We start from the raw sequence: 20647 nt of genomic DNA, 5'->3' as shown, positions 1-20647 counted from the left end.
GCCACGGGTCAACTTTATGTGCAGGCTCAGAGACGGTGTCTATGTCCCACCCCCGTGTCACCACAGTGGCACCGTAAAAGACCTCGGTGATTCTGCCAGAAGTCCAGGTGGCTGATTACACATAAACACGCACACACCTGGGTAGCGCGACTCTTGTCTAGCTTTCCACTCGGACGAAGCGACCCGAATTTCCCAGCATCGGGATAATAGAGTAAATGAAAAGAAAACAAGTCGCGTAAGGCGAAATTACTACATTTAGTCAAGCTGTGGAACTCACAGAATGAAACTGAACGTAGTCCCCCGCTAGTGCAAAAGGCAGTGAAAGTGACGAGCCTGTTTGGCGCGGTAGCGATTGCGCTGTGCTTCATAGCACGCTTTACTGTACCTCTCTTCGTTTTAACTTTCTGAGCGTGTTTTTAATCCAAACATATCATATCTATATGTTTTTGGAATCAGGAACCGACAAGGAATAAGATGAAATAGTTTTTAAAACGATTTCGGAAATTTAATTTTGATCATAATTTTTATATTTTTAATTTTCAGAGCTTGTTTTTAATCCAAATATAACATATGTATATGGTTTTGGAATCAGAAAATGACGAAGAATAAGATGAAATTGTTTTTGGATCGTTTAATAAAAAAATAATTTTAATTACAAGTTTCCGATTTTTAATGACCAAACTCACTCATTAGTTTTTAAGCCACCAAGCTGAAATGCAAAACCAAATCCCGGCCTTCGTCGAAGATTGCTTTGCCAAAATTTCAATCAATTTAATTGAAAATGAGGGTGTGACAGAGCCGCCTCAACTTTTACAAAAAGCCGGATATGACGTCATCAAAGGTATTTATCGAAAAAATGAAAAAAATGTCCGGGGATATCATACCCAGGAACTCTCATGTCAAATTTCATAAAGATCGGCCCAGTAGTTTAGTCTGAATCGCTCTACACACACACACAGACAGACAGACAGACACACACACACACACACACACACACACACACACACACATACACCACGACCCTCGTCTCGATTCCCCCCTCTATGTAAAAAGAAAAGAAAAGTAAATTCCACCCACCAGGGCATGCCACAGTGCTCTGCCAATCGATGTCAGTTCTGGGTTCCAGGATCTGAACGGAGATCTTCTTGAGGATGTCGAGGTAGGCGTTGCTGACGGTCACGCTGATGATGTAGATTCCATCCAGCACGGCCTGAACGGCCTCATTCTCCACCGCACGGTCATCGTCCTCGCAGCCGTCGCTCACCAGCACGATGATCTTGCCGCGCTTTCCGCCGGGCACCAGGGTACTGGCATTGTGGCTGTTCAGGGCACGGCGGGCACGCCTCAGGGTGTCTGGGGTAACAATGTATGGTATGAAAAAGACTGATTTTGGTTTTGCAAGGCAGTGTGTACTGTCGTTGTCTAGAAAATCGCCAAATAGAAGAGGCGAAGAAACTTCGAGCGTTATATTATTATCCATTAGTTTTCCCTTTGATTCCCTATTGGTAATTTTCTCCCCGCACCCATGGAAATCGGTGATTTGTTTACCCAGCTCACAATGAATGAGAAGTCGTGAAAATGATGAAAAATGTTTTTGAAATCAAAAAAGTTTGTCTCGCGTGTCTTCCGAGCGAGTTTCTGGACAGTGTGTCTGATAAGTTAGAAGTGTTTGTCTGTCTGTCTGTCCACGTAAAAGACCGCTGGGTCGGAGATCGGTGAACGTAACGTTTTGTCATAAATCAAACGTTCCAATAACAGGCCTTTCTTGGGTTTTTTTTTTGGTTTTTTTTTGGGGGGGGGGGGGTGCTAAGACACACACGATGTACACCCCCCAAAAAGCTTGACTCACCAGACAGTTTAGTGCCGTATCTCTCCTGAGGCAGCTGCCTGACCTCTTGAGTGAGTTGCTGCAGCTCGCCGTCAGTGCGCGCCTTGAGGGGGATGTCGTGGTGCACGATCTCACTGAACGCCAGTAGGCCCAGGTGGGTATCCTGGCAATCCACAGGTTTATGTCATTGCAAGAACTCAAAACTCAGAACTGAGACAATATATTGTTAATAGGCCAACTGAATTACATGACCCAATTCGGGCGCCCGCACACACACACACACACACACACACACACACACACACGGACGCACGGGCGCACGCACGCACGCTCACACATACACACACACACACATACACACACGCACACACACATTTTGCAAGAGAGAGGGAGAGAGAGCAGGTGGGAGGGATGGTAGGGAGGGTGTGAAAGAGAGATAGAGATATAGAGAGAGGGGGTAAGATAGAGAGAGAGAGAGAGGGGGGGGGGGTAAGAGAGAGAGAGAGAGAGAGAGAGAGAGAGAGAGAGAGAGGGGGGGAGAGAGAGAGTCATATATGCAGAGAGACAGACAGGCAAGACGTGTTCAGACAGAGGGACAGGGAGAGACAGAACGGCCGGCAAAGAAGTCCTATAATTGTCGTGTTAAGGCGGAAAATGCACAATATTTAATTGTAAGCGCTTAACAGAAATGGAAAAGCATACTGAAGGATGCTCAGTCCGTCAGCTCGGTCTCACCTGATAAGCGTCACTGACGGTCCTCATCTGGTTGGCTACGTATTTTCTGGAGTTCTCGTAGCTAAGTGACGGGATGCTATCGGACATGTCCAGCAGGAACATCACATCCAGAGGGCAGTTTTTCACTGTGGGAAGAAAAACATGCACACTCCACGTGTCAATCTACAGTCTGCATGTGTATTTATTCAACACTGGGACTGTGGAACGTACCCCCTTTTTGAGCCCCCCAGAAATCAACGAATAGAAACAGACACATCCGGACACACCCCTATAGACACGAGCGAACACAGGGCCGGACTACCGGGGGGGTTATGGGGGTTGCGCAACCCCCCCCCCCCCCCCTAGCCTAAACATGTACCTTACTTATTTAATTTTTTATTTTATTATTGCTTATTTTATGCCGTTTCATGCAAGGAGCGACCATTTTCCTATCTCAGAATATGACCTACCCGTCAGCTTCAGGGGGCTTCGCCCCCTGACCCCCACAACGAGGGTGGGTTCTAGGGTTTCCGGACCCCCCCCCCTCCCAGCCAAAAAATAAAAATATTGAATGAGGTATGCATTTCTTTATTTTACATTGAGTTTCAATTTTTGGGGTATTAATCAGTGACAAAATCTGCTGCCTGAAACTGGTAATGATCATCCTCAGAATGCACCAGATTGCACCATTTTGCATCCTTTTTTCCCTGACCCCCCTAGCAAGCTAGGCGCTTCGCGCCGTCGGCTCGGCGCTTCGCGCCTTCACACCCATATCTTCACAATATACTTTTGAAAAAAAACAGTCATAAAATGAACTGATCCGCCCCTGCAACCCCCCCCCCCCCTCCTCTTCGCCTAGTTCGGCCCTGGAACAGACACAGAAAAATGAACGAACGCACGTTTACTCATTCAATCGAGCACAGGAAAGCGTACTCGTAAAAAAAATAAATAAATGCATTCACAGTCGGTGTAGAACTAACAACGAAACATTAGACCAGGATTAAAACGAAATTTCTGTTCGTCAGCGCTTAATGTATACTTTTTGTCTACGTCTGCTCTGAACCATACACACTTGCACGACACAAACTTTGCAAAATGCTTTCGTGAAATGTTTGAGTCGGGTCAACTTGTGCAGCTAGCCAGTCCCCTTCCCCCGCACTCCGGACACAACTATTCCCACTGCCTCATGCGGATTATTCAGCTATCCACAAAATCTCCCCCATTTTCACAGCAGTCAACATTGCCCATGCAGTTTAGCCGAATATGTTCCCCTACAGTTGTGTTAAGGCTGTCCTTAATTATATACGATACCGATACATGCACAGCCTAGCGGTGACCTCTAAGGAGTAATTGTCTCCTGCTGATATGCAGAATTCACCGAGACAATCTTCGTTCTCGAAATTCTTTTCATTCAGTTTTTGGGAGGCATGCAGGAAAGGCGACAGGATATTTACATGACGCCATAATTCGCATTAATATGACGTCTTCTTGAACTCATTTCGTTTTTGACGCCAGAGGTTTTATTTTGGAAGTGAGGGTCAGGAAGAGAAGTTTCGGCTTATTTCAATCGTTGTTGTTTGTCTTTAATTGAGCCCGAAGATTTCGTGAAGTCTTTTTTTAAATTTTTTTTACAAATTTCCACTCTAAGCAGACAGCCTTCCTTAACTTTCAATGACTCCGCCTCGGAAAAAACAGTTCACCTTACCGTTAAGACCATCCCTCCACTTTGTCACATACCAAAACTCTACACCCTGACTGCTTGCCGTGGTGAGTTTGAATGTATTGATGAATTAACTTCCGAAAAAGGCAACAGTGTCTTTACCGGCACGGTTGGCCTAGTGGTAAGGCGTCCGCCCCGTGATCGGGAGGTCGTGGGTTCGAACCCCGGCCGGGTCATACCTAAGACTTTAAAATTGGCAATCTAGTGGCTGCTCCGCCTGGCGTCTGGCATTATGGGGTTAGTGCTAGGACTGGTTGGTCCGGTGTCAGAATAATGTGACTGGGTAAGACATGAAGCCTGTGCTGCGACTTCTGTCTTGTGTGTGGCGCACGTTATATGTCAAAGCAGCACCGCCCTGATATGGCCCTTCGTGGTCGGCTGGGCGTTAAGCAAACAAACAAACAAAACAGTGTCTTTCACAACATTAATTCTTTTAAAAAGTACCACCGTGCACGACGAGCACCCAGGCTGTTCATTTTTGGTATGTGACAAAGTGGAGGGATAGTCTAATCCCATGTAAAAGTCTGACGGCAAGGCGAACTGTTTTCACCAGGCGGAGTGGACCTTTGAAACAAATAATTATAGTGTCCCAGGAGCCATATCGATGTCATCGTGAAATTTTGGTGTAACTCGATTGTTGGCGATTTTGAAGCTTTTGAGCTGCTAATCATTCTCCATGAAAAATATTCTCTGAAATACGGATTGACAATGCATGGTTTAGCATTCTTATATCTGTCTCTTCATAGTACCAGTAACGAATATTAACACTATTTCATAATAACATTAACCAGATTTGTCTTTCTTCTGAATAGCTGTTTGAAACGAGTTCCGCCAAAATTCCACGACGACGTCGAGATTGGAATTTGTCTGACGAATTTGGCCTTGTATAGGGAGCATTGGCTGGGATGCCGGTGTAGGATCCGGTCCGGTCCCCCCTCTGAAGTAGTCCCCCGGGGGAGCAATTCGTGGCAAAAACTGCTCTATAATGATCCCCCCTTGGACATCCAGCCTCGTTTTTCTTGTTACAATGTTAGTAATGTTACCAGCAATTTTAGAGAAAAGAAAGGAAAGAATCAGAGACTGGTTTCATTTCTTCTTATCAGTATTTATTTATTATTCATTTTATTTCATGTCATTTTTCTTTTGAACGGCATTATAAATCAGATCTATTTTATTTTCTGCAAAATATAGTCAAACAAAGAGATTGCTGTCTGTGCACTACATAATACCGGACGAAGATATAGATTGAAAATGGCTTGAATGCCTAAGAACAACGAGGCTGGATGTCTAAGGGGGGACCATTATAGAGCAGTTTTTGCCACGAATTGGTCCCCCGGGGGACTACTTCAGAGGGGGGACCGGACCGGATCCTACACCGGTATTGTAGACACTGCTGAAATGGTTTGTTAAAGTAAGATATCTGTTCTCCATTGTTTGTCTCACTTACAGTCGATATTCATTTTTTTCCTGAGATTTTGCACCCAAATAATTACAAACTAAAACTAATGGTACTAATTTAACCTCTACTGTCTTGACTACTAATTAACCTATTTTCTCCTCCTAAGTGTATCAACATTCTCACCCATTTTGTCCAGCTGGCATCCTGAGCAACCTTTATCAGAGTTTCCATTGTTCTGCTGCCACAGATCAGCGCCACTGTTGAACAATCCGGATCCCAGGGAGCTGGCGCGTGCGGCTCCTAGCACGTGCAGGAGGCACACCGCAGCGAGAACGCGTGCCATTGGATCAGACTGGATCACGTGCTGTCTGCAACAGAAGAGCGGTGAATGTTTAGACGGCGTGTCATTGGCTGAGTTTGGACCACGTGGTTTCTGCTGAGTTTTGAGAGAATAAGATTGCAACTTTGCATGGAAACGTGTCTTTTATGAGTACATACAAAATAGAAAATAAATAAATAAATAAAATTAAAATAAATAAAGTTGTCTTCAACAAGGGGCAAGAACAATGAGTTTGGATCACGTAGTATGTGCGTAATTATTCCTATATAAGAAGACTGCATCTCTGCAAAATACCTTATTTTGTAGGTATGAACGTTTTTGTTGAATAAATCAATAAATAATCAATTAAAACAAACGTTAGATAAATAAACAAAAATTAAAAAAATATAAAATAAAAATAAATTAATAAATCAATCAATCAATAAATGTAAACAAATACACTAATAAATCAATAAGTCGGACACAATCATTTGAGACTTTAACAGTCTCCTGAGATGACCGATTTGAAAGATAAGTTCGAAAAGGTGCAAAAAAGGGGACGAAGTTATACTACCCTATGCATTACTCTAATTGGTCGTTCTTGTAATTTTTCCTAATGTTATTTTAGCGTGTCTACTTTTATATTGGTACATGCGTCACCAGCCTTGTTCAAACTACATTTGCACTTAGCAAACCGAACCCTGCACTGACATCACGAAAACAGTTTTTTTTGTTAGGACCCAGTTTGTAGAAATGCAAGTTTAATAAACGCTAGCTGTAACAATGCAGACCCAAACACATATAGGCTCAGTTAATTGCACTCGAGGGCAATCAACATTCTAAATCAAAGTCTAGCTTTTATCCACCCTTCCCTCCAGTCAAAGAGATACTTTGCTCAGGCAGAGTTTGGTTTTAATTCAGCAATTAATTACGTCATCGCCGCCTGACCGCGCACGCGCATGCGCAGGACTGTTTGCGTGTTAACAAGACGCGCAGGACCATCCGATACGTGCTGTTTACCCAGGCCAGGCGTGACGTGTTTACGGAATGCGTAATTGCAGCGATTGTCGCGGAGGTGTTTGTGGTTCGAGTCTTTCTTGGGAGTGCAAGTCGCCGTGCGTTCACAGAAAAGAAAAGGGAGGTTGGGTTTGGCTGAGAAACTTTCTTCAACAAGAGAGTCGGGCTAACCTTTCCTACGCGAGAAAAGAGAGGGGAGGCAACTTCTTCAACGAGGGAGCGTGGAGGCAATCTTTTCTGTCTAAGAAAAGAACGAGTGAGCCATGGGGCAAAACTCTCTTGAAGAAGGAGGGGAGGGAAGAGTCAAAGAAAGGGAGACAACTGTCCCCGAGGGGAGTGGAAGGAGGGCAGCTGACAGAACAGCCTTTTGTGAAATCTAACGAACAGTTTCTTGAAGAAAGAAATGGAAGGAGGGAGGGTTAAGGAACAGCCTTTTGTTAACTTTAACGAACAGTTTCTTGAAGAAAGGAGTGGAAGGAGGGAGGGTAAAGGAACAGCCTTTGTTGACCAACATGTCTTCGCAAGCTCCTAAGTCAGCGCAGAAAGCAAGCTTGGGGGTCGTCAAGGTCCAGGAAGGGTCTTAATCGTTTTTTCGCACACGCTTGCGTTCGCCCAAAGACGTGCTCAAGCCATGCCGCCCATGAAAACAGCTACTTAAGCGAAAATGGGCGAAGACCGAAACTCGAGATGGTCCACAGTGTTTAAACGCTGATTTTATTCCGGTCCTTGTCTGCCCTTAATTCACTGGAAACAGTTCATTAGGACGCTTCGTTGATTCGAGGTTCGTCTTCTCGAGTGGATACATGTATTAACGCAAGGAGAGCTGGTGGGCGGGTGAGTGAGAGGAGGGGAGAGAAAAAGAAAGAGAAAGAGAGAGAGAGAGGGGGAGAGGGGGGAGGTAGTGTGTATGTGTCTGCCTATGTGGGTTGTGTACACGTGAGTGCGTGCACGCGTGTGTCTTTGTCTGCATCTGCCTGTTTGTGGGTTTCTGTGTGTCAGTGGCCGTGTCTACGTGTGTTCGTGACTGTGTATCCCACTAAGTATGTACTCACCAGGGAGAGAACCACGACAAGAAGTATCAGGTAGACTCAACAGGCCTAATAAATAAAACATCGCCACTTAGGTAAGCACTTGCTTTACTTTCCAACTCTTCACATGTTGACAGAGACAAATGATACCGTCTCATGTGCACCCGCCCAAGACAAGCGACAAAATGCAAAATGCAATGAGAAAAACGACCACAAGTCATCACGGTCCAATGCTGAACCAATAAGATATAAAGGTCAAGAGGATGAACACACTGCCCAATGTAAATATACAATTACGAATGTAGGCACACAGACTCGGTTAATTAGCACTGAGTTGATCACATGGGCTGCCTATAAAATGAATCATGAATCCACCCAAACAAAAGAGAAAACATGCATGAGAAATAGTTTAAGGCAAGTACATGTTTAAGCAAACTTGAACAAGGGAGCCAGGACAACGGGGATTGGGGTGGGGGATGACGGGGGTGGAGGGAGGGGATTGTGAAGACACTTGCACTAAGACATAACGACAGAGAGAGAGCGAGAGAGAGAGAGAGAGAGAGAGAGAGAGAGAGAGAGAGAGAGAGAGAGAGAGGGGAGAGAGAGAGAGGGAGAGAGAGAGACAGAGAGAGACAGAGAGACAGAGAGAGAGGGAGAGAGAGAGAGCGCGAGAGAGAGAGAGAGGGGGAGAGAGAGAGAGAGAGAGAGAGAGAGAGAGAGAGAGAGAGAGGGAGAGAGTGAGAGAGAGAGAGGGAGAGAGATAGAGAGGGAGAGAGATACAGAGAGGGAGAGAGAGGGAGAGGGAGAGAGAGAGAGGGAGAGAGAGAGAGGGAGAGAGAGAGAGAGAGGGAGAGAGAGAGAGAGAGAGAGAGAGAGAGAGGGAGAGAGAGAGGGAGAGAGATCCCAAATTGCCAATTGCGTAAGTGTACGCACTTCGTTTTATCATTAAACAGTGAAGATATTGAAGCAGCAACATAAGAAGCTTCTTGACAAATGATCCCGCCTTAATTAATCTTAATTAATACAACTCACTGGAAACTCAAGAGTGTTTTCAATCTGCATGTTAAACAAGTGCATGTTCAAAAATATACCTTTTAGCTGAGGTCACGCCTTCGCCAATTCAATACCTGGGCGCTTAATGATAAACAGTCATTGTCTTGCATAAGAAATTTGGAGTGTGTACGATTTCAGCTAAAATCCAGACAAATTGATGGGCTAGACGGAGATAAATTATGCCAAAGATGCACACTAATGAACACATGCAATTCTACTTTCTCCGCGGTCAAGATATTGACATAATCAAATGTGTTCGGTTTTTTTCTCCATATTCCGAGCACTGGGCACTGATGAACACTTCTACTTTCTCTGCGGTCAAGTTACTGACGTAATCAAATTAGTTCGTTTTTACATATTCCCAGCACGAAGATTACTTATGAACACCCGAACCGTCGTTCTCTGTATAGTCTAGATGTTGACTGATTCAAATGATATGACCTTTAGTTTAACCCATTCTCCAATCCTTGTTTATATTTGGTGGTAAATGGTGAGAAACACTCACCCTTTGCATATCGCATCCGCCTCGCCATTAAATGCCATTTCGAAAATGGTAAAATGAACGAGAAGAAAAAAGCCGAACCTGCTTTCTTACAATAGTAAACAGAGAGAGAGAGAGAGAGAGAGAGAGAGAGAGAGAGAGAGAGAGAGAGAGAGAGAGAGAGAGAGAGAGAGGCAGACAGCCAGACAGGCAAATTAACCGAGATATGAAGAGCATTGCTTTCTTACAGAGGTAAACAGTAAACAGAGAAAATAAGAGAAAGAGAGAGAGAGATAGCGGGAGAGAGAGAAAAGAGAGAGAAAAAGAGAGAGACATAGACAAACAGATAGACAGACAGGCAGACAGGCAGACAGGCAGACAGACAGATAGTCAGACAGACAGATAGTCAGACAGAGAGAGAGACAGACAGACAGACAGACAGACAGGCAGATCTAGACAGACAGACGGAGGCGGACAGAGATAGACAGACACAGACACACAGACACAGACAGGCAGGCAAGCAGACATAGATGTTCGGAAGCTATTGAATACGAATGGCGACTGCTTTGTCCAGACACGTTTTGTCTTTGCTTTAAACAGTCATCATAGTTTAAAATCATATTCGGGCAAATGCGTCTCAGTACAGAGACAATTTCTACCCCATAATTATTGTTTCCGAGACGCTAAACGAAAGAAAACGGTTACCAACGAACCCGTTGACACACACGTTTAATACAAAAAGCCATGTCCTATCATCGTATCTGCGAAAGAAAAAGCAGCACCAGTGATAATAATGAATTTAATTCAGTCGTTTCTGTCCGTCTGATTCCCATTATTTTATCACACTTGATGATTCAAGATCGTTAATTAAGGGGCACATTCCTTCTTGTGTAAGCGATCATTTGCACCAGCACAGATATTTCCAAGATTTTTACATGTGACAATTAACAGCATCGTTCCACACGGACATATACCAAAACTCAGCATCCTGATTTCTTTCTGTGAAGAGTGGGAGTTTTGTGATGAATTAATTTTGTAAATGAAACCTATGTCAAACTGAACGATTCATTCAACAAAAATACCCACTCTGTACACGAAACAGCCATATTTGTATTACCGTTTGGCGTGTGTCCAAGTCAAAGATCGCTCTTCTCATAAGTAAACTCCTGGACAGACATATGGTCGTTAAGATGGTCACCAAAGGCCTTCCATAATTGAGCCCGAAGTTGACTTGGCGAAGATTTTTTGACAAAAATTCAGTGGAAAAATTAAAGCTTCGTGTAGCGTGCTTCGTGGAGTAGACTTCGTCAAGTCGACTTCGCCAAATTAACATTAGGCTTTACAACGGTTATTCTATTCAAATGAGTTATATAATGCATTTTGGATTGTGAGTCCGTGCCTGAAACTCCTTCAACGACAAATGCATAGAATAAGAGCACAATAATGTATCACACAGTTTGTTACGACCCATACAGACGTCAGTCCGCAGCAGAAGCCGACACAGTTCTTCAGCTTACCACCTCAGATCTTGCCAGGCTTTTCACATAGGATAAGATCTTGCCTCTTCTTGGACACACACCCAAAAAATCAACACGTCCGAGTGAGAATTGGTTCATGACATGATTTCTCAGATTGCCACTTCCGGTAGTATCAGTTAGGACATGAACTCATCATCTCTCGCAAGGACAGAAAGCACATAGACTCAAGGACTGGGTGGCCGAGTGGTAACGCACTGGGTGGCCGAGTGGTAACGCACTGGGTGGCCGAGTGGTAACGCACTGGGTGGCCGAGTGGTAACGCACTGGGTGGCCGAGCGGTAACGCACTGGGTAGCCGAGTGGTAACGCACTGGGTGGCCGAGTGGTAACGCACTTGCGCTCGGAAGCGAGAGGTTGCGAGTTCGACCCTGGGTCAGGGCGTTAGCAATTTTCTCCCCCCTTTCCTAACCTAGGTGGTGGTGGGTTCAAGTGCTAGTCTTTCGGATGAGACGAAAAACCGAGGTCCCTTCGTGTACACTTACTTTGGGGGTGTGCACGTTAAAGATCCCACGAATTGACAAAAGGGTCTTTCCTGGCAAAATGGTATAGGCATAGATAAAAATGTCCACCAAAATACCCGTGTGACTTGGAATAATAGGCCGTGAAAAGTAGGAGATGCGCCGAAATGGCTGCGATCTGCTGGCCGATGTGAATGCGTGATGTATTGTGTAAAAAAAAAAATCCATCTCACACGGCATAAATAAATCCCTGCGCCTTGAATATGTGCGCGATATAAATTGCATAAAATACAAATAAAAAAATAAAAAAAATAAATCCCAGCGCTTAGAACTGTACCCACGGAATACGCGCGATATAAGCCTCATATTGATTGATATTGATTGATTGATGAAAGTCCCACTCTGCGCAGAAAGCACACAGACTGACGTGGTATCTTAGTATGTGCCCAAGTGGAGGGATTGTCTTATCTCATGTAGAAGCCTGTACTGGACGTGTGTGAGATGAAAGGATCCCTTCGATAGTTGGGAGATTTAAAATTTTTTTTTTTTTTAAAGATTCATTTTCTGTTGTTGTTTGTGGGTGTGTGTTAATTCTATCTGATGAGTACATCTTTTTGTCGTTTGCAGCTTAATCTAGATCTGAGATGGTGAATCGAATCGTATACTCGGGAAGGACTGCGCCTTGAACTCCCTAACCTGTACGATGGATGTCGCACTAAATGGCAGCGCTTGGTGTATTCCTTATTGTTAAGCCCGAGCCACACTGACGCCCTCAGCGCCGGATAATCCACCACCAACGGTGCTTGAAGATAGCCACTGTCTCGACCAGATTCATCTCCTCCGGACATTGACCAGTCCCATCTTTGATGTGGTGTCCAAGCCATGTACGGCTTTCTTGGAGCATGGCCGTGGTTTTTGGACACCAGTGAAATTTGCCTTGTATTCTGGTACCACTGATGGCTGCGTGCTACGGGTTTGTTGGCCTGAAGATTGAAGTTCTGAGAGGTAATCAGCCGTTTAGAGCGGCGTAGGTGTGAAGCGAGGGAATTCTGGTTTTGAGAGTACTCCGTTGATTCGGGTGAACTCGTCTGTTCATTTTCGCGTTGGTTCGGTTCTGAGGATGTTGAAAGAGAATCCTGCTGGTCTTCGGGCACACAGAAAACTGCGTTGATGGCTATATATACGTAAATGCACAGATGCACTGAGAGCCACATCATGATTTATCCAAATCAAGGAAGAAACTAAATACAGAAACTTTGGCGCTAACGATTCTCTGCGCAAAGGAATGTCACCTTGCTAATGAAGCCATCAGATCACTGACCTCAAAAACACTACCTGCTTTTTGTCCACGAATTAAGCTCTATTATTTTTCACTTTATCGAGCTGGTCGCAACAGGTTTTGAAACGCTCATTACCAGAAGATACCAATGGACGCAAAACTCCAACCTTTTGCACTTTCAATGTTTGGGTCAGGAGCAAAAATCAATGAGCAGGTGTGTGTATTTCTCGTTCGTCACTTCTTGGAATAGTTTGTTCCATCCAAAAACTTTGAATCAGTTTCATCCACCAACTTAACCGCTAAACTTGTCAGCAAGGACTAATACAGGAAAGTCTTTGGACAGAAATCGTAATAACAATCCTATTTTCTCAACCACAAGCCGAAAACAGTTGCTGCATTAGTTAATCCCTACTTAGCTTCTGATTGTTAGAACTTATCACATCAACACGAACATTTCAAAAACAGCAGAGCACGAAAACCCGCACACACAACACTGCCTGACTTAAGGCAAGTGTCCACAGTTTTGTTAAAGAGCGAAACTCAAACTTCGCAAATATAGCTGAAACAATGGGCATCCCAAAGCGAGTCCTGTTAGTCTTCTTTTGTCCTTTGGAAATTAAAACAAAGGTAGCGCACGTGCGCGAATGTCTAACATTTGCTTGCCTTACCATCAAAGGGTGCCTTTAAGGTCAAAAACAAAGCCGGGTGTATAAATCCAATTGTGCGCTTCACGAAAAGGCGAGAGGCTTGGTTTACATGGACACAGGAGGCACGAGGTCAGGGAACATCCCCATGGGCGGTTCCGCATTTTGGGGATTTTGATTTGTTTTTGTTGCTGGGGTTTTTTTTTGTATGGGGGGAGGGGGGATAGGGGAGAGGGGGTTGCTTACCACAGCCCTATCTGCCATGGAACAATTACCGACAAGTTATAAAGTACCGTAGATGACGAGAGAGAGAGAGAGAGAGAGAGAGAGAGAGAGAGAGAGAGTGAGAGAGAGACAGAGACAGAGACAGACACACAGAGAGAGAGAGACAGACAGACAGAAAGAGAGAGAGAGACAGAGAGACAGAGAGAGACAGAGAGAGAGAGAGAGAGAGAGAGAGAGAGAGAGAGAGAGAGAGAGAGAGAGAGAGAGAGAGAGAGAGAGAGAGAGAGAGAGAGAGAGAGAGAGAGAGAGAGAAATGTAATTAGTACCCCATCTCCGAAAGAAGTCAAGAAAACTTTTTTAGATTTTTCTTCTTCTTCTTTTTCGTTTTTGGGCTTCAACTCCCACTTGGGTTTTTTACGTGTTTGACCCCCCACCCACCACCCCCCACCCCTCTCCCTCCCCGACCCCCGCCAGTTAGCAATATTCCGTTTTGGGGGGACGCATGCTGGGTATTTTCGTGTCTTTCTAATACACCGAACCCTGACAAAGATTAACGGATCTTTTTCCGTGCGTACTTGGTCTTATGCTTGCGTATACACACGAAGGGGGATAAGCTGACTTGGGAGATCTGAAAAATCTCCACCCAAAACCTACCAGGCGAAGCCGTGAATCGAACCCCTAACCTTCCACATGGAAATACTGATGTCTTAACCACTAAAAGCTATTGTGCCCGTAATTTTTTTTTGAAAGGGTTAAATCATGGTAATAGTTTGTTAGGTCAGCAAGATCCATGACAAGTAAGTCGTTGTGTGAAAGGTCAGAGATAGATGAGGATTTAGAGGACCCGCGATTATCGTGACGGAAGGTTGGTCATCGTGAGGCTGTCTGTTGTTAGTCATAGGCATTGACCTTTTGCGACTCTCCACACCTCTGCTGCTGACGCGAGCCTGCATGACGTACAAGATAGAACCTCCACCGTGCTTTTTTGGTTGTGGGCTACCCAGAGCTTCACAAAAGTGTGTGTATCTCTAAAACTGCTTTGGGCTTTTGATTGAGATTTCATACAAACTTTCTGCGACAATCTACACCTCTGCTGCTGACGTGAGCCTGCATGACGTTCTAGATAGAACCTTCACTATGCTTTCTGGGTCGTAGACTACCCAGAGCTTCACAAAGTGTCTGTATCTCTTCAACGTGGGCTTATGCTTGAGATTTCGTGTAATCCTATGACGTCCTAGATAGAACCTTCACCGAGCTTTCTGGTTCGTGAACTACCCAGCCCAGAGCATCACAAAAGTTCTGTATCTCTGAAACTGCTCGGGGCTTTTGTTTGAGATTTTATATAATCCTATGCCGTCCTAGATATAACTTTCACCGTGCTTCCTGGGTCGTAGACTACCCAGAGCTTCACAAAAGTGCTGTATCTCTTAAATTTCTCGGGGCTTTAGCTTGAGATTTGATGTATTTATTATCCTCAAACACTATAGGACCTTCAGTCCTTCAACCAACCTCACGCAGCCTCAGGAGTCCAACATACTAGCACGATGATCACTGGTCCTCTAAAACTCATTAAATTACATATTCTTACTCCGAATCACATATATAGCAGTTGACACCGTCTGGTATGCTAAGGTACTGAAAGCGCTACCCATCTTTAAAGTAATTAAAGGGAAGCAACCCCACACCAAAAAAGCTGGAACTAGCATATGGTAGTGAGCTACCCCCTGGGAGTTACCTCCCATTAGCTACTTCCCATCCCACGCACGTGGCTACTGCATTCCGACTTCAGCTGTCCTGGTGAGAGGTCATTGAATTTTCTGTGCGCTACTGTGGCTGCCTTGTGCTGTTTCGTTCACCTGCCGGCCACGTAACTCATCTTGTCTCCCGTGCGGGCGCCTGTTTTGGTGAGCTCGTTCTGTATTTTTCTGTTTTCGAACTTGTGCGTTGGTTGCTGTCTGTTGTCCTTTGGACATTGTTCGTCAGTAACCTGTTGTGCTTTCGCCATTTTGTTTACAGTTAGCTTTGCTGGCTTGTATTTTGTGGCGTGTTCACTGACGCTTGTGCATTGTGTGTTGCAAGCTTGGTTCGTTTTTATTTTGCTGTAGTTACTGCTTAGCTGTCCGTTAGGACTTTCGTTTTCAGTAACTTTTTCTGTGAAATTTTTTCGCTTGTTTCTTGTTTGTTGTTGGTCAGCATGGCAGACCAGGATAAACGTAAGGGTAAAGGAGACATTAAGGGCAAGATTAAGCCCAAGTCCTCTAGCTCTAAGCCTGTTGTATTGGTGTCAGACGCTGCACGCAACACAATTTTGTCAGTGCCTATTTCACCTCCGCTTTCTAGCACCCCCGTTTGTGCTAGTTCTACTGTTGTTTCTGCGCCCTCTGCTTTGTCGGCGTCGGACCAGGGGACGATTGTGTCCTCTCTCTTGCAGACTCTTATCCCGGAGATTCGCTCTCTGGTACAGACAGAGATGCAGCGCTCGTCTACTCCAGTTAGCGCTGCCGTTCCGGTTTCGGGGGGGGACACTCAGTCCCTCTCTTCCGGGAAGGTTTCTTCTGTTTCCGCTCCTCAACTTCCTGTCTCGGGTGGAGACGTTACAAGTAAGTTGAACCGGTCCTCTTGCTCTCGTGAAGCGCCTGGACAGCCCCGTGCGGGCAACGGTTCGTGTGCGCAGGGTCACTCCCTGCTTTCGGCTGGCGGCAGGCCTCCTCTTGTAGAGCAGGACTCTGTTAGCCAGCAGCGGCGACCGTTTACGGTTACTGCGCTTCCGGCTCCCGCCGGAAGCATAGGTCCCCCCACGCTTGCTCGCAATGCCAGCCGCGATGGGATGGATCATGAGCTGGCCTACGGGCTTCACGGCTTCCGGCCGCAGTTCGTGCATTCACCGCTTCCGCCCCCGGCGGTTATGGTGTCTGCATTTCCGGCTTCGGCCGGACACGCTGTCCCTCTACCGTCCACTTCCTCTTGGATGGCGGAGAGGGAACAACAGCGTGATGCTTTTGCACTTCCGGTGCTTCAGCACGGACGGTCGTCTCTTTCCTCTGCTGAGGTTTTGACTTCCGCCCAACCACATCCGGCGTTCTCGGACGGTGTTCCGGTTTACCCTCTCCCTACTGGGCAGGGTTTAAACCAGGACGATGTTCGTGGGTACAGGTTTCCGGTTTCCGGTCATCCAGAGTACCCTTCAGCCACTGTGGTTGATGACTACGGTCGTTCTTCGCTGATGGATCAGTCTGAACTGCAGTCAGTGGTCAGCGAAGACACCCGTACTGTGTTTTCCTCTCAGCTCAAGTCCATTCTTGACTCTGCAGCCGAGGTGACTTCGCGGTATTTTGCAGAAGGTGTAGCGACGTCCGCTACTTCCGTTTCGGCGGCGCCTTCAGCTATGGCAGACTTCCTGCCGGATAAGGATGACGCTTCCTCCTTCCGGTTTGTGGAATCTCCGTCTGTCTCATACCACCTGTCCCAAGTTCTGGTGCACCCGAACAAACGGAGCAGTGGTATTCCGGTTGAGCCGTTCCCTCTTCTGGCACCTTTTGGGCCGGTTCCGGAACGGGCTCGTGGTTGGCTTGCGGATGAAGGGCAGTCCTCTTCCTTTGTGCATTCTGCACAGAAGAGGATTGCTTTCCCTGTCCGTAGCCGCAACCTCACCACTTCCTTTGCTCTCCCGCGTGCCATCTTACCGGTGACGCAGGAGCTGCAGGCTTTGCTTGTCAAACCAGTCAAGTCTGACTCGGTTGTGCCAGTGCGGGAGGGTACTCTTATCTCCCTGGAGGAGATCGGTCGTCAGCTCTTGGAGCTGGCTTCCATCTCCGAGACGCTGGTGCGGGCACTGTCTCGGTCGTTGACCGACTCTCTTGTCCCTTTTTCCCTCAGTGAGGAGCAAAATGCGGATGATGTCTCCTCCCTGCTTACGGCCCTGGCGAAGGTCAATGAGGAACAGACTCGTCTCTCCTCTTTGCAATACGCGCATGCGGTCTTGACAAGGAGGGAGTTGTTTCTTGCCAACTCTCAGTTTGCCGATCAGGCTACCAGAGACACACTACGTGTGTCTCCGGTTGTAGAGGGATCGCTGCTCGGCCACATGGCGCTTGTCGCTCGGCAGGCAGAGATTCAGTCCAACAAGGACGCTCAGTTCCTGGACATGGCTCTACAGGGCGCGAAGCAGGCTAAGCCTTCCCAGCAGGGGAAGTCTCAGCCGAGTTCCAAGCCCAAGCCTGCTCAAAAGAGGCCTGCTCAGCAGAGCTCTCGAGGTGGCAAGAAGAAGACAGTGTCGGGAAGGGGGCGTGGCGGCTCTAACAGCAAGCCTCACCCCCAATGAAGCGCCCCCGGTCTCACCCCCCCCCCGCCCTCCACTTTGGTGATGGCGGGGGGCCTCTCCCGGGCACTCACCCATTGGATGGTCTCAGTAGACAGCCAATGGATAGTGGGAGTTGTGAGATCGGGCTTCCGTCTCTTATGGCGGGAGGAGAAGGCTCCTCTTTCCCGACATCCGCCACGCTTCAAGCCCCCCTGCTCTCAGGAGGCAAGATCCGTTCTGCAAACGGAAGTTGCCTCCCTGGTGCAGAAGGGGGCAGTGGAGAGGGTCCTGGACCAAAGCTCCCTGGGATTTTACGGGCGCCTTTTCGCCGTGCCCAAAGCTTCAGGGGCGTGGCGTCCGGTCTTGGACTTATCTTTTCTCAATACTTTCTTGAGAGAGATAAAGTTCAAGATGGAGACGCCCGCCAAGGTCAGAGACTCTCTCCGCCCAGGAGATTGGGCGACCTCCATAGACCTGACAGATGCATACTTTCACATCCTGGTGCATCCGTCCGACCGGAAATGGCTTCGTTTCCGGTGGGACGAGCAGGTCTACCAGTTCCGCGCCCTCCCTTTCGGTTTGTCGCTCGCACCATGGATTTTTACCATGGTGGTCCGACAGCTGGGCGCTCTGGTGAGGTCTCAGGGTATCCGCCTGCGGGTTTACCTGGACGACTGGCTCGTTCTGAACCAGTCCCAGGCAGGCTGCACGCAGCATACCCAGACGGTTCTTCGGGAAGCCCACTCGTTGGGGTTCTCGATCAACGCGTCAAAGTCGGAGCTGACCCCGTCGCAGACGTTCACCTACTTGGGGATGTCCTTCGACACGGTCGCTTGGACTGTCCGCCCCTCTCAAAAGAGGGTGGACAAGCTCCAAGCTCAGATACGCTCGACTTTGCCCCTCCTGCAGGCGCCCCTTCGCTCTCTTGCCTCCATCTTGGGACAGATGGAATCCATGGCTCTGTTGGTCCCTCTGGGTCGGGTACACAAGCGTCCTTTTCAGGCAGCTCTGAAGCCGTTTGTGGGCTCGACTCGGGTGGATTGGAACGTCCTCGTCCCTCTCCAGGGATGGTTCCAGTCTACCACCCTCCCGTGGTTGGACACGGAGTGGGTGTGCAGAGGGGTTCCGATTGCCTTGCCTCCCCCGGACTTGGACCTGTTCACGGACGCGTCCTTGCTGGGGTGGGGGGCTCACACGGACCTACACACGGTGTCAGGTCTGTGGTCGGTGGAACAGAGCCAGTGGCATATCAACCGGCTGGAACTAGAAGCAGTAGCTCTAGCTCTCACCCGGTTTCTGCCCTCCCTGCAGGCCAAGCATGTTCGTCTGTTTACAGACAACACGACAGTGGCAGCTTATATCAACAAGCAGGGAGGCTCGCGGTCCCCGTCTCTCTCGGACAGGACCTGCGAGGTCTTGAGGTGGTGTTACCAACACCGCATCTCGATCTCCGCCAGGTACCTTCCAGGGAGGCTGAACACTCTGGCGGACGCTCTCAGTCGCTCCGGCAGGGTGCTTCAGTCCGAGTGGACAGTCACTCACGGGGCACTGCTTCGCCTTTGGACCCAAGTCCCAAAGCCTCTCGTCGACCTGTTTGCCACCAGGTTCTCGAAGAGGCTCCCGGTGTTCGTCTCGCCATTCCCGGACCCTCAGGCTTGGCGAGTGAACGCTCTGGACATTCCCTGGACGGGTCTGGAGGCGTACGCCTTTCCGCCTTTCCCATTACTCGGCCGAGTAATTCGAAAGGCGGAGCTGGAGGGGCCGGCCCTTCTACTTCTGGTCGCGCCCCTCTGGCCGTCGCAGGACTGGTTCCCAGACCTGCTTCGGCTCGCCCAAGGTCCTCCCATTCCTCTCTCTCTGCGAAGAGGGGAATTAGTGCAGCCCCGAACAGGCATTCCACACGAGGAGCCCAGTCTTCTGAAGCTTCACGTGTGGATGTTGTTCGGGACTCACTGAGGCGCTCTGGTGCGTCTTCTCCGACGCTGGACTTGGTGGGCAGCTCCCATAGGGCTTCCACCTCGTCCGTATACGCCTCGCACTGGAGGGCCTGGGCCTCCTGGTGTTCCGCTAAAGGGGTGGTTGCAGTGGCTCCTCGCTCTATGCAGGTCGCCAACCACCTCTCGTTTATGTTTTCGCAGGGTGCCTCCGTCTCCTCTATGAGGGTCCGGCGCTCTGCGATCTCTGCTACTCTCAAGCAGATCGGCCGATCTGTTCAAGTGGGGGGGGTGATCGCTGCTGTCATTAAGGGCGCTGCTCTCAAGGAGGTCCGGTCTCGTTTGCCCGCTCCTAAGTGGGACCTGTTCCTTGTTTTAGCGTTCTTGCGGTCCGCGGAATTTGAGCCTTTGAGCGAGTCGAGTCTCTACAATCTCACTCGCAAGACTCTTTTTCTGGTTCTTTTGGCTACGGCCCGACGGGGTAGCGAGGTCCACGCTCTGTCGGGTCTGCCAGGTGACATTTTGTTCGAGTCGGACGGCTCAGTATCTCTTCGTTTCCGTCCCGACTTCCTGGCCAAGAATCAGGCTCCGGGGCAGGCCTCTCCGTTGGTTCGCGTCAAGGCCTTGACCAACGCGTTGGCTCCGGATGACCCTGATTCGGTCAACTGTCCAGTTAGGGCCTTACGTCTGTATTTGGCTCGGACTCAGCCG

The 20647-nt window shown here is 47.9% G+C and overlaps 1 protein-coding gene across 4 annotated transcripts in view; it reads right to left on the bottom strand.

Moving 5' to 3' along the window:
- Window positions 1-20647, bottom strand: part of LOC138975709 (balbiani ring protein 3-like) — an 88720-nt gene that overhangs the window by 50186 nt on the left and 17887 nt on the right. For all 4 annotated transcript variants that reach the window (XM_070348462.1, XM_070348461.1, XM_070348464.1 and 1 more), the window contains exons 2-5: window positions 5845-6029; window positions 2564-2688; window positions 1850-1991; window positions 1078-1353 (exon numbers count right to left, since the gene is read on the bottom strand). In XM_070348462.1, coding sequence (XP_070204563.1) covers window positions 1078-1353; window positions 1850-1991; window positions 2564-2688; window positions 5845-6004 — 703 coding nt within the window. In that variant the 5' untranslated portion in view covers window positions 6005-6029. The remainder of the gene's footprint in view (window positions 1-1077; window positions 1354-1849; window positions 1992-2563; window positions 2689-5844; window positions 6030-20647) is intronic.

This window comes from Littorina saxatilis, linkage group LG9, assembly GCF_037325665.1.
Source record: "Littorina saxatilis isolate snail1 linkage group LG9, US_GU_Lsax_2.0, whole genome shotgun sequence".
In the NCBI taxonomy this organism is placed as follows: Eukaryota; Metazoa; Mollusca; class Gastropoda; order Littorinimorpha; family Littorinidae; genus Littorina; species Littorina saxatilis.
Note: the sequence above shows the minus strand (reverse complement) of the source record. Positions and strands in the feature narration are given on the sequence as shown.